At 37.6% G+C, this 14,189-nt stretch overlaps 1 protein-coding gene across 1 annotated transcript in view; it reads right to left on the reverse strand.

The window, feature by feature from the left end:
* The window catches only part of WDR64 (WD repeat domain 64), a 168,781-nt gene that overhangs the window by 97,270 nt on the left and 57,322 nt on the right, over nucleotides 1-14,189 (reverse strand). Inside the window, exon 9 of the mRNA XM_069064504.1 lies at nucleotides 1,454-1,533. Within this exon, the coding sequence (XP_068920605.1) occupies nucleotides 1,454-1,533 (80 nt within the window). The remainder of the gene's footprint in view (nucleotides 1-1,453; nucleotides 1,534-14,189) is intronic.

A 14,189-nucleotide genomic window follows, 5' to 3' on the forward strand; every position in this document is an offset into this window, starting at 1 on the left:
TGGAACTTTACTTGTACTTATTGTGGAATGGGTTTCTCAGTCCAAAGAGCATGTCTTCATTAGCTCAGTATATTTTTTTTTTTGCTCATGTCTTTAATATAAGGTTTTGAATTGGACTTTTGTGCAAGGAGCAGATTCTGTCCCTTCTCATATTCTTTAATGGGGTAGACAAGCCCTGCAGTATATATGCTGCTACAGTTCTGGATGGGGTAGCTGGGGCTACATTCTGTCCTCTGTTTCCTCTCCTAGTATCACAATCCTATTAGATTGTGAACTTCCTGAAGATAGATTCTGTCTTTTGCTTCTTTTTTTTTAAAACCCCGTGCTTAGCGTGGTGCCTGCACATTGTAGGTGCTTAATAAATGTTTATTGACTGACTGGTAGTATTGTGTGTGTGTGTGTGTGTGTGGAGGGTGGTGGACTATAGGTCACCTTAATCTCATTCTCTTTAATCCCCAATTGCAAATTGGTTCTGTCCCCTGCTTTGGCCCTGACAGGCTCCAGTTGAATGTGGGAGATCCCAGTGGTATCTGGCTTCTTATAAAGCCCTTTGTCCTGTAGATCCATACACTGAACCTTCACATTAGGGTTCTAAGTGCTCCAGAATGTGCCAAACTCTGACTCCCTATGTAGTAACTTATAGAAGCTGACAGTGTCCGCCACTGCTGCTCAGACAGGCCAAGCTAAGATCTCATTGATTTCAGGTACTGAGCCCTTATAGGCAATAGTTGAAATCAATGGGATCTCAGCTTGGCCTGTTGGAGCAGTCATCTACAATGCATTCTCCTCTGAGGGGAACTGAGGAAACAGGCTCAGAGAGGTTAAAGGACTTATCCAAAGTCCCACAATTTTTAAATGCTAGAATTTGGACCCTCATTCTATAACTCTAAAATCAAATCTTCTTTCTGCTCTACTACACTATATTCCTATGAGAAGGCATTCTGTGTTCAAAGTGAGGCAGTATGGTGTGGTTATAGAAAGAAAACTAGGCCACAAATTCAAAGACATGGGTCCACGTGTGGCCTTGGCCACTGAATAACTTTGTGACTTTTCCTAAGTTACTTTGCCCAGTTTCCTTATCTGTAAAGTAAAAGTTGGACTAATTAATTGATTTCTGAGGTCCATTTTAGATAGGGCTATGTTATAAAATGTTTAACAATCAACTCACCAAAAATGTATGCATGACACATATTTAGTTTTAGTCTGCATTATTAATATCTTTTTCATCACTTTCTTAAATCTACACAATCAACAAAACAATAAATCAAGCCTTGATTTGTAGTGTTTACTCATTTCTTGGTACATATGCTTGCACTGAAAATTTAACAACTGTCTTGTGAGTCAGTACAAATAGTATGCTAAATTTTTAGTTAAAAAATTCTATGAAAGATGAAACAAGAATTCCCACCCCCCCAAAAAAAGCAAAAAAAGTCTCTGTACATTGTGTACTTACCCCCAGTAACAATGGCATTTGCTTTTATACAGTAAACAAAAGTGTTTGCTCCTCTTGGCATAGAAAATTCTCTGACTGGCCTGCAAAACATGGGAATAGATATAAAATGTTATTATCCATTTTTCTTCAAGTGACAGTGCCCAATTTGTAAATAGGTTGTATTCCATAAGAGAATGTATCTGTTGGCTGTTTGGGACTCATGACATTCTTCCAGAAGAACAAAGCTATAATGGTTAGGTAGTGTGATCTGGTCCTCAGAAATCTATTTAGTACATAATGTAGTTAAAGTACAGTAACTGGTTCGAGAAAAATATGTTAGGTGAAATGAAACATCATTAAAGGGTATAGTTAGGTTCATAGGAACAGTATCATTAAGGCTAGGGTAAACAGACTGATACTTAGGAGAGTTAACATTGCTAGGGCTAAAGTACTCCTTGCTGAGATAGTTACTAACCATTCGATTTCCATCTTGGGCAGAATGTTAAATGGGCTTTGTTAACATTCTGGATGAGTTTGATTATGGTGCATTAATCACATTATCATTATAATGTTGGTTGGGGCAACATTATTTTTAAATTATTGTTATTTTTGCAAGGCAATTGGGGTTAAGTGACTTACCTAGGATCACACAGCTAGGCAGTGTCAAGTGTCTGAGACTGTATTTGAACTCAAGTCCTCCTGACTCCAGGGCCAATACTCTATCTATTACACCACCTAGCTGTCCCTGGAGTAACATTATTGAGGGAAAGCCTATTGTGTTTAATTGTTTCCAATTGTTTCTATGGGAGAAAAGACCCCACTAGATTCTGGGAATACACTACATTTCTGCCAACTGAAACTCCAGTTCTTAGAACTTTTAGCCTCTTCCCTTCTTCTCAGCTTCCTCCTCCCACCATTATGTTGGTGAGTAGGTGATTTTTTCCTTCACTTCTTTGTCTTTAGATAGGACACATATGTCAAATGTGGCAAATCTTCATAAAATCACTCCAAAAAAATAAAAAGAACTAAGAAGAAAATAAAAGTTTGCTTAAACAAAACTGTGTTCTTACTAATAGGATGGTTGGTTGGTTGTTGTTTTTCATTCTCAAAGAGGACCAAAATGACATCACTATGCTAGAGGCAAGTTTCAATGTGTCTGACTGTGACTGATCAGACCAATACAAGCCTGGAATTCTCTGCCACAGGTCAGGTACAAATAGTCTGTGTGAACATTTAGGGTGGACACTCTAAATTTGTGCATCCTGTGTTTCCTTTGAGCTGTTTCAATTCTGCTTTGCTCATAGAGCACAGCACCTTCTCTGATGTGGGTATGCCATGCTGAGCAATCCTGTGCCAAAGTCTTCCATGTCACACAATCCATTCCAAAGTCCTTGAGAGAGACCTTGAGAGTGTCCTTGTATTATTTCTTCTGACTACCACTTAATGTTTGCCATGTGTGAGTTCTCCATAAAATAATCTTTTTGGCAAGCATAGGTTTTACATTCAAGTAGCAGAGTTTGTTTTTTTTACTTTTTGGAGGGGGGAAGGTAGGGCAATTGGAGTTAAGTGACTTGCCCAAGGTCACATAACTAGTTTTTGTGTTAAGTGTCTGAGGCCACATTTGAACTCAGGTCCTCCTGACTCCAGGGCCAGTGCTCTATTCATTGGGCCACTTAGCTGCCCCTGAAGCAGAGTTTGAATGCTTGGCAGTTTAGTTAGAGTAAGGACCTCAGTGTTTGGTACTTTATCCTTCCAGGTGATCTTCAGAATCTTCCTAAGAGAATTCAAATAGAAGTGATTCAGTTTCTTGGCATGGTGCTGGTAAACTGTTCAGGTTTCACAGGCATACAAAAATGAAGTCAGCACAATGGTTCTGTAGACCTTCAGTTTGGTAGTCAGTCTAATACCTCTTCTCTCCTATACTTTCCTTTGGAGCCTCCCAAACACTGAGCTAACTCAGGCAATGTATATATCAACCTCATTATGAATGTGTACATTCCTGGAAAGTATACTACTACCAAGATAAGTGAATTTATCCACAGCATCCATTATTCATACTAATAGGATATACAGTAATGGAAAGACTTTTACCCACATATCCTTCACCAAAAACAGTGGGCTAAATTCAGGATTACTTCCCTTCTTTATTTTTTTCTAATTCCAATTATTATTATTTAATGGTAAGGAAGAAGCATTAGAACTATAAAAATGACTTTGACATTTAGATTTTCTGTTATGGGAAACATTGCCAGATAATTATGCATCAATTAAGTTGTAAAGATGAATCCTCTTTTAGGTGTAACATTAGTTTGTATGGACTGCATCCTTGAGAATGAGCCAGTATGGAATTTCTTAGTTCCTTCAACTCCAGCCCCATCCACAGAAACACTAATTTCTGCTCTCTCAGTGGACATGTGTTGGTGGTGACAGGAAGTAAATGAATGACTATAAATACAAATGTGGATATAGTCCCTCCCTTTGCTACTTCCTTCAAGCATATTGGTGATAGATGGGTAGACACCAGAGGGAACTCTGGTAGGAGGAGTTGAAAGATGAAAATCAGGGCATTTTGGAGTCGCCAAAGTCTAATGGAATGGACCAGTAGGGAGGAGACCTAAAATCTAAATCTTGGTGTAACCACTGACTAATTATGTGGCCTCAGTAAGTCACTTAACCTCATAGGGTATTAGTTTTCTCATCTGTAAAATAAAGATGTTAGACTATATGACCTTTTTAAGGTCCTTCCAGCACTAACATTTTAAGATTCTTGTGGGAGTGCTACTAAAAGAGTGACAGCTCCTCAGAAAATAGGGAGAAATTTCAGAGGAAGACACTGCATTGGCAAGGGGTTAAAAATCCCAAGTAGCAGTGATGCCAAGAAAAGGACAGAAATGGGAATGTTTAAAAAATAAAAGTGTGTTTCTTCCAGTATGAAGGCATCATAGTGATGTGGAGAATACTGGAGCTGGAATGGGGAAGAACCAGAATACTACTTCAGATGTGTGTGTGTGTGTGTGTGTGTGTATGTATGTGTATGTGTGTGTCAGGGTTGGAGGGAATATATAGCACTTTACTAAGCCTGAGAGAAGGAACTTAGCATCCAGTTGGGGCCAGTTCTATCCCCCCAAAAGTTACTTGGTGAGCTATGAAATTGCCTAGCAGGAAAGGAGGCTGAAAAGCTTTGAAATCCAGCCTCCAGGGAAACTGCCATCAGAGAGGAGGGAGTCAGAAAGTGAGCAACAGGGGAGAATAAGAAGAAAAAAAAGACTAAAATTACTAAAGATCTCAGGAAAAAGAAAGCTCAAAGACCTTGAACATAAACAGATAAATCAATGGGCAAACATTAACAGTAGAAGGAAATATAGCCTCCAGATCTATTAAATTAATTCAAGTATCTATAAATAAATACTGCAAAATAAAAGAAATGATCCAACACTTGATTAAGCAGAGGACCCTGTGAATTCAATGAGAACAAAGAAATGCAACATGCTGTTCTTGGTGATTTAAAAACTAAGTGAAATTATAAGAGCAGAGTTTATGATTTTCACAGCAAAAATAATTGGCAGAATAGAAAAACTTGAATCTGTGATGGCAAGTAGCACCAGAGAAACAAAAGAAAGAGCATTTGATTGGGAATACAAATACAGAGAAGCAGAGGAAAATCTAAAATAAGAGACATAAAAAACAATAACATTAAAAGAAAATGTGTTCTTTATCCAAAAAAAAAACTTGCTAATCTTGAAGACAGGATGTGTGGAGACAATTTGATCATAGGTCTCTCAGAAGAATACAAGTAAAAAAAAAACTTGAACACCATTATGCAGGAAATAACATAAGAAAACTGCCCAGAACTTCTGAACACAGAAAATTCAATACCAATGGAAAGAATTCATAGATCTCAAAAACAAACAAAAACCTACAAGGCTATAAACTCCAAGACATGTAGTGATTATGGTTCAAAATTCATTTCAGAAACAAGTTCTGCAAGGAATCAGGAGAAAAAACTTTAAATACAAAAGAAAGGAAATTAAGATAACAAAAGACTATTCTTTACCCATGAGAAAACACAGGGGAGTTATAGAATAATGTATTTGGAAGAGCAATGGAGCTCAGGATGAAGCCTGAGTAATCTACCATGAAAAACTGAATGCTGAGAAATTTTAATGACCTAGGGTTGACCCCAAAGAAGATGACATCAAATATTCTACCTCCATTCCTGGCCTGACTTCTTTACAGAATAGGGTACCATAGTTGTGGGGTGCTACATATAACATTTTTAGAATATTGTTTGATTTTGTTGAACTTTTTTTTCTTTCTTCTCTTTGATTATAAGGGATAACTTCCTGAGAGAAGGTGGGGAAATGAAATATCTTTTTTTTTTAAATAATCAAAAAGTTGGTCTGAGTTAAATTTACACCACAGTGAATCTCATTATAAGGGATGCAAACATCATTTAGCACTTGGTACATAGCCAAGCACATAGTAGGGTACTTAATAAATGCTTATTGACTGACTGACAGGCTTATTGACTGCTTTTATTTACTAATCAGTGTGACATAGTCAGATTGTGAATTAATAAAGAATTTTGAGAAGTCAAAGAAAATAGAAGATTGAGAAATGGTCTGAAGAACATTGGTAACTTTGGAGGGAACAGATCTCTTAGTACTTAATATGGTGCTCTACACACAGTATATTCTTAATTTTTTTTAATGAATGGAATTGAAAGTAATTGATGATTATTCTGGCAGTGAAATCTAGATTGGTTTGGAGGGGAAATGGAATGGAGATGGGACAGGTGCTTAGGATTTCTTTGGTAGTTTAGCTAAAAGGTAACAAGTAAATTGAACCTAGACCCTAGAGTTCAGTGAATGGGGTAAGTTAATGTTTCTTGTCGCCAGGTGAGATTTCCACCTGCCCACATTTGTGCCCAGTTCATAAGGTGGGAGGGATACGACAGAATGTAAAAGCATGATACCCAAACCAACCAAGAAAGGTTTGTAGTAGTTCCATCTCTTTTCATCTAATATTTAACATAATCCTTTCTAGTTGAGTAATGCTCAGATTTAACCAATACCCAGAGGCCTGCTCCTTGGGAGGTGGCCAGATCTCTGAGGGTTAGACATTGAAAATAGTCCAATAGGCAACAAGCCTACACCTTCTATATGCTGTTTAATTCATTGCAGATGTTCATTCCCTTGCTGGTTGTTCTTACAACTATATTCATAAAAATACAATACAAAATTTTAATTATGACTGAGATATTTTCTAAAATAGTAATAAAAAAATATTTCCAAACCAAGATTGTGGAGTAAAAGCAGGAACTTGTCTGAGTTCCTGCTCCAACCACCTCCAATACTTATAAAATATGACTCTAAACAAATTTTAGAGGTACAGAACCCAGAAAGAGACAGAGAGGAACAAATCTCCTGCTGAAGGCAGCCTGGCAAGAAGACAGGAAGGGTCTATCACATCAAGCTGGGAGCCAAGCACAGTTACCCATGAGCCACATGGTCCCAGATCCAGGGTGGCCCTGACTAGCAGCATAGACTGGCCAGAGTTCAGGAGAGTGAATCACCAGCAGCTGTGGTGGTTTCCAGATTTCTCAACCAATAAATACCAAAGAAAAAGTAAAAGGTCAGTGGGGAACTCTGTTGGAACTGGGTGATGGAAGAGCATGGTCCAGCCCCTGCCCCCAGGGCAAGAGGTGGTGGAGGTGCAGTGGCTGCAGCTGCTTCTGGAGGCTGGGGCTGCCTCAGGAGCTCCTAGCTGCAGTTTGTAGGGGGACCAAGCAACCTTTCAGAGGGTAATCACTCTTGCTTTGACCTGCTTGGATCTGGATCATGGTCTTGGGTGGTGGTCCTGGGGTGTAGCCAATAGAGAGGGTGCCCTCCTCAGACCTCTGACAACATTTGTGAAAACCTCAACGATTTGGGACACAGCTCTCTCCATTCTGGAAGCAGAGTTCTACCATGGCAAAGAGCTCAAAAGTCAAGTAATTGGCTGGCAAGATGAGCAAGCAGAGGAAGCATAATCAGACCGCAGAATCCTTTTTGGGGGACAAAAAGAATCAAAACATGGAACCAAAAGAAGTCAATGAAGTCAAAACTCCTGCCATCAAAAGCTTCCAAGAAAAATGTGAACTGCTTACAGGCCATGGAGGAGATCAAGAAGGATTTTGAAAATCAAGTAAGTGGAGGAAAAATTGGGGAGAGAAATGAGAATGATGCAAGAAAATCATGAAAAGCCAGTCAAAAAGCTTATTGAAGAAATTAACAACTTAAAAAATAGACTAACTCAGGGCGGCTGGGTGGCACAGTGAATGGAGCACTGGCTCTGGAGTCAGGAGGACCCAATTTTAAATCCGGCCTCAGACACTTAACACACACACACAAAAACTAGCAGTGTGACCTTGGGCAAGTAACTTAACCCCGATTGCCCTACCTTCTCCCCTCTAAAAAGCAAAAAAAATATATAAATATAAATAAAATAGACTAACTCAGATGGCAAAAGAGAACCAAAAAGCCAATGAGGAGAAGAATGCCTTAAAAAGCTGAATTGGTCAGATGGAAAAGGAATTTCAAAAACTCACTGAAGAGAATAATTCCTTCAAAATTAGACTGGAGCAAATGGAAGCTAATGACTTTATGAGAAATCAAAATACTATAAAAACAGATCCAAACAAATGAAAAAAATAGAAGGCAAAGTAAAATATCTCACTGGAGAAACCACTGACCTGGAAAATAGATCCAGGAGAGATAATTTTAAAAATTATTAGACTACCTTAAAGCCATGATCAAAAAAAGAGCCTAGAAATCATCCTTCAAGAAATTCTCAAGGAAAACTGCCCTGATATTCTAGAACCAGAGGGCAAAATAGAAATTGAAAGAATTCACTGATCACCTCCTAAAAAAGATCCCAAAAAGAAAACTCCTAGGAATATTATAGTCAAATCTCAGAGTTCCCAGGTCAAGAAGAAAATATTGCAAGCTGTCAGGAAGAAACAATTTGAGTGTTGTGGAAACACAATCAGGATAACACAGGATCTGGCAGCTTCTACATTAAGGGACCAAAGGTCTTGGAATATGATATTCCAAAGGTCAAAGGAGCTAGGATTAAAACCAAGAATCACCTACCCAGCAAAACTTTAGGGGAAAATATGTTCATTCAATGAAATAGAGGACTCTCAAGTATTCTTGATGAAAAAAAAATCAGAGCTGAACAGAAAATTTGACTTTTAAATACAAGAATCAAGAGAAGAATGAGAAGGTAAATAGGAAAAAGAAATCATAAGGAACTTATTAAAGTTGAACTATTTACACTTCTACATGGAAAAATTATAATTGTAACTCATGAGACTTTTCTCAGTATGAGGATAGTTGAAGGGAATGTATATGTATGTATAAAAGGGTGTATGTGTATATAAATACATATGTAAATGTGTGTATATGTGTGTACATGTATACATAGACAGAGGGCATAGGATCAGTTGAATAGGAAGGGATATCTAAAAAATAAAATTAAGAGGTGAGAAAGGATTGTAATGAGAGAAGGAGAAAGAGAGAAATAGAACAGGGTAAATTATCTCATATAGAAGAGGCAAGGGTAAACTTAAAAGGGAGGGGAAGAGCAAGAAGGTAAAAGGGAATGGGAAAACTTTACTCTCATTAAATTTGGCTTAAGGAGAGAATAAAATACACACTCAATTGGGTACCTTACCCTACAGAAAAATAGGGGGGAGGGGGACAAGAGGGGGATGATAGAAGGGCAGGCAGATTAGGGGAGAGGGTAGTTAGAAGCAAACACTTTTGAAAAAGGACAGGGTCAAAGTATAAAATAGAATAAGTGGGGCAGAGTGGGATTGGATGGAGGGAAATATAGTTAGTCGTTCACAATATAACTACTATGGAAACATTTTGCATAACTATAACATGTACAACCTATATTGAATTGCTTATCTTCCCAGTGGGGGTGGGTGAGGAGGGAAGAAGGGAAAAAATCTGGAAATCAAAGTTTTAAAAACAAATGTTTAAAAGTTGTTTTTTACATGCAACTGGGAAATAAGATATATAGGCTCTGGGGTATAGAAATCCATCTTACCATACTAGAAAGTTAGAGGGGGAGGATATAAGAGAGCAGATTGGGGAAGAGGTATTCAGTAGGTTTGTTATCATGGGGTGGGGTAGGGGAAAGATGGGGAGAAAATTTGTAATTCAAAATTTTGTGGAAATGAATGTTGAAAACTAAAAATAAATTTTAAAAAGAGATAAAATAATAATAATAAAGAAGCAACCATGCTGGGAAGAAGTGAAAGACTAAGTTCACTAGACAATACAGAACTTCCAGGTCAAAGGCAATCTTCAGGGCAGTTGATCTGCTATAAACATGCATACATTTTAAATAAATGAGCAAAATAATGAAAAAAAAAATATTTTTCCCTCTTCTTTTAGGAGATAGGTTGACAGCTGGCTAATTATGTATTTGTATAACTCAATTTAATCTGGCTTAATTTAAAACTCATTATGGTGAAATAACAGGAATAAAATTATGTTGAATCTAGGGACAAACATGACCCTACTTTTTTAAATATGCATATCAAATTGTGATGGGTGGGGTTTTTTATGGTGGGGGGAGAAGGTTGGTGGAATAAAACCGCGATGTACAGGTGAGGATACATTTCAGTAGCTAGATTACAGAAAGACTTGCTAGCAGAGGAGATGCCAACAGAGAAGTAGGTGAGTCACATATTTAGTCTAGGCTGAATGCTAAGATTGCTTAGCACTCTTATCAATTTGTAGATTCTCAACCACTGGCTGAGTACATCTTTGCCCATGTCTCAAGTGGTACAAAACAAAACCCAACAAGCTAAAATTCAGTAAACAAACAAAAAAATAGAGGTTAACTTCTAAGGATTCCAAGAGCAATACCCAGTTCAAGAAGTTTCGAAGCAATGCCCATAAAACAAAGGTCCATTGATTCACTGACTTGGAGACCAAAGCACTTTATGTTCCTACAAACACTGGAGACCAAAGATTTAATGAGAATGGGGTGGGGAGAAGGGTGTGGGAGTCAAATGGTTAAAGCAACTTCCTTCACCCTAACTCTTGTTTGTTATTCGTTGCCCTTTGTGCTTTCTTTTGATAAAGGAAGAGTCATACAGTTAAACTTCAACTAGGTAAATAACTGCTATTTATTCAAGTGAGTATATTTTTTAAAATCAGAGGATTTAGTTCAAGTATGTATTCTCTAGGCGGGCAATGTCTTTTGAAATTTCTGATAACTTTCTATAAACATCTTTTACTGAATCAACAAAAACTTCAAAGAGGTAGGGAGTGCCTATGATTTCCTGAGTTAGTTTCTTCTGACCCCTTTACTTGGAGGCATTTTTTTTTTTAGAAATGCTTGGGTAACATACACATAAGTATGTGTAGTGTATATATGCATATATACATTATGAATACTATGTGTGCATATATAATGTATACACACACGTATATGTATATTTTGTTGTAGAACTGTTTACAGTTGTGTCCTACTCTTTGTGACCTAATTTGGCAAAGATATTGGAGTGGTTTGCTATTTCCTTCTCCACCTTATTTTACAGATGAGGAATTGAGGCAGATTTAAGTGACTTACCCAGGGTCACACAGTTAATAAGTATCTGAGGCCAGATTTGAACTTGGAAAGGTCCAAGTCTAGCACTCTATCAACTGTGCCACTTGACTGATCTCCCCCCCTCTCTGTTTCTCTCTCTCTCTCTCTCTCTCCCCCTCCCTCCCTCTCCCTTCCTAACTTCCTCTTCTATCATTAATGTGGGGATTTAAGACCTGACTCCTAATTAGGATGGAGAAAACAAAGGAAAAACTACACTTGGGGACCAGCTCATTGGCTTGATTTACAGGTCTAGGACTTCCAGATTATATGAGACTATGTGGATAAAGTGTTGGAAGGAATTATGAGATCATATGTGTGACTGTGGTATGTAGAAGTAGAAAGAAATTTTTCTTCTCTAGACATTACCAACTTTAAAAATGCCCTCCATTTAATTTAAAACATAAAGGGTATGTGTCCTTCCTTATCTTTGTACTTTAAAAAATATTTAATTCACTGTCCTTGTTATCAGCACATATAATAGACCATTCATATTTTAGACAACGATTCAATTCTGCAAAAAGACTGGAATATAACATAGTCTACCTGCAACATCAAGACTAATAGAAGTTAGCCATTACTCCTAAGGGGGAATATAAACCTTCAGTACCAGAAATAGGGGATTGCTTTACTAAATAAGTCTCCCTGCAGCCACATTTGTATCTATGTCTTCTATGTTCTTTTAACAAAAAAAAAATTTCTACCAGTCTGCTAGGAAAAGTAGCCTATTAGCCTAAGAAAAAAGAAAAGAAAAGTAGCTCAGGTCTTAAATTCCATGATAAGGAATTTATACTTTATTCAGGAAGCAATAAGACATATCAGAAGCAAAGCCAAGTTACCAGAGTCAGGTCTGGCAGTGTACTGGCATAAACAGGAAGGATTTCTAGGATTCAAGGAAGTTTGTAAGATATTAATAGAAATCAGGGATTTTAAGGCATTACTACATGAGTGTTAGAGGCCTCTTAAGATTCATCACCAAAATAAAGCCACATGTATAAACACAAAGGGCTCAAATTACAAAGAGGCTATTTAAAATGATTTACAGGGAAAATTTTGAGTTTCAAGTATTTTAGCATCATTGTGCATTGAGATTTTCCTTAGTGATAACTTGGGAGAATGTATTCATCCTTTGTTATCAAAGAGAACCAATGATACACAAGGGTGATATCTTGACTTGCTCATGAATTGGGCAGAGCTACTTAAAATCATCAGCCTCACTCTCTCCTCCAGAGTCATCAAATCCAGTGACAAGACAAAGGTCAGGATGACTGGTGATGGCCCAGGATACTGTGGATGATGTTGGCCTTTCTAAATTAAGGTCTTTCCCAGGTTTCAGTTTGTCTGAGGCCATGACCATTCAATGATTAAGGGTTTTTAAAAGCCTGTCTTTTCAGAACTATACATCAATAAATCAAAACTTAAAACCAGGACAAAAAGGATGAGGGGAGAAGGAGGGGGGATGAGTTCCACTTTGGATATACCAAATTTAAGATGTCTACTGGACATTCAGTTTAAGATCTCTTGAAAGGTGATTGGAGATGAGAAATTAGAGGTCAGCAAAAAGGTTAGGACAGGATAGGAAGATCTGAGAATCACCAGCATAGAGTTGGTAATTAAATCTATAGGAGCACATGAGATCATCTAATGAAGTAGTATTGAAGGTGAAGAGAAGATGGCCCAGGACAGAGTCCTATAGTTAGAAGGTATGATCTGGATGAGAATTCAGAGCAAAGTGGTCTGACAAATAGGAGGAAAACTAGAATAGAGTGATGTTCTTCAAACCTAAAGAGAAGATTTCAAGGAGGAGAGAGTAATCAATACTGCCAAAGGCTACAGAGAAGTCAAAGAGAATGGAAGATTGAGAAATGGTCTGAAGAGATCATTGGTACCATTGGAGTGAACAGATCTCCCTATTTCAATTCTCTCCTCACTCTAGTCCATCCTCCACTCAGCTTCCAAAGTGATTCTCCTAAAGTTCAGACCTAACCATTTTTCTTCTCCCTAACCAATCCTGCTCCCTAAACTCCAATAACCCAGCTCCTTATTATCTCTTGGATCAAGTATCCTTTTGTTTGGCTTTCAAAGCCTTTCACAGCCAGACCTCCTCCTACCTTTCCATCCTTTTTTGGACTTCGTTCCCTTCTGCAGAGTCTTCAAGTCAGCTATATTGACTTTCATATGTTTTTCTATGCACATAATACTCTCTGTCTCTTGACCACTCTGTGTCTTTTCACTGGCTATCCCCCATGCCTGGCATGTTCTTCCTCCTTAGTTCTGGTTCCTACCATCTCTAGCTTCCTTTAGTAATCAACTTAGATCTTATCTTCTATGGGAACCCTACCCCTCCCACAGACACCCAGTTCCTTCCCCTCTGGGATTAACTCCCATTTATTTACCTTGTATATTTTATTTGGCATGTAATTATTTTTTTGCATGTTGTTTCCGCTATTAGAATGTGAGATCCTTAAGGACAGAATATGTTTTTACTTTTCTCTGTATCTTGAGTGCTTAGCACAGTGCCTGATCCATAATGAGAGTGTAATACATTCTGGTCAGCTTCATGGAGATGATTTGAGAAGAGTGATTTATTAATGAGTTAGTGTACTAAGGTTCTGATAATAATCTCTGCTCTGCTTTTACTTCCTAGAACATTTACTACATATGCCACTCATTTGGCACTTACTGAAATCTCCCTTGAATTGTTTGTTACTTATATTTAACCATTTAAAAATATCTTTTTTATATTATGAACTTAACACCAAATAAAATTGAGCATTTTCTTGTGCAAAGAAGAACAGAAAAGATGATAGCATTTTCATTTGTTAACCTATGCCATTCTCTCTCCAGGTATACAACAAATTCAATGTTATTTTCAAAGCTGTCCTATTGATTAATGTTTCCTACCAATCTCTCTATTATCTTCTGTGCCTTTGGTTCAGATTTAAATGATGTAAACTCTCTCCACTCCATATCTGTAGTCATCTTGCATACCTAGATTTTATGAAGTAGTAAGTTTCACTTCATCCCTTTTACTTCCTTAATGTATTTTTTTTCCTTTTTCTTTATTCTCTAGGACAACAAAAAATTCCCAGACCCTTTAAATTATTTA

Source organism: Petaurus breviceps, unplaced genomic scaffold, assembly GCF_028583685.1.
Source record: "Petaurus breviceps papuanus isolate PSGF00001 unplaced genomic scaffold, PetGlider_PUasm1.0 90633, whole genome shotgun sequence".
NCBI classification, from domain to species: domain Eukaryota; kingdom Metazoa; phylum Chordata; class Mammalia; order Diprotodontia; family Petauridae; genus Petaurus; species Petaurus breviceps.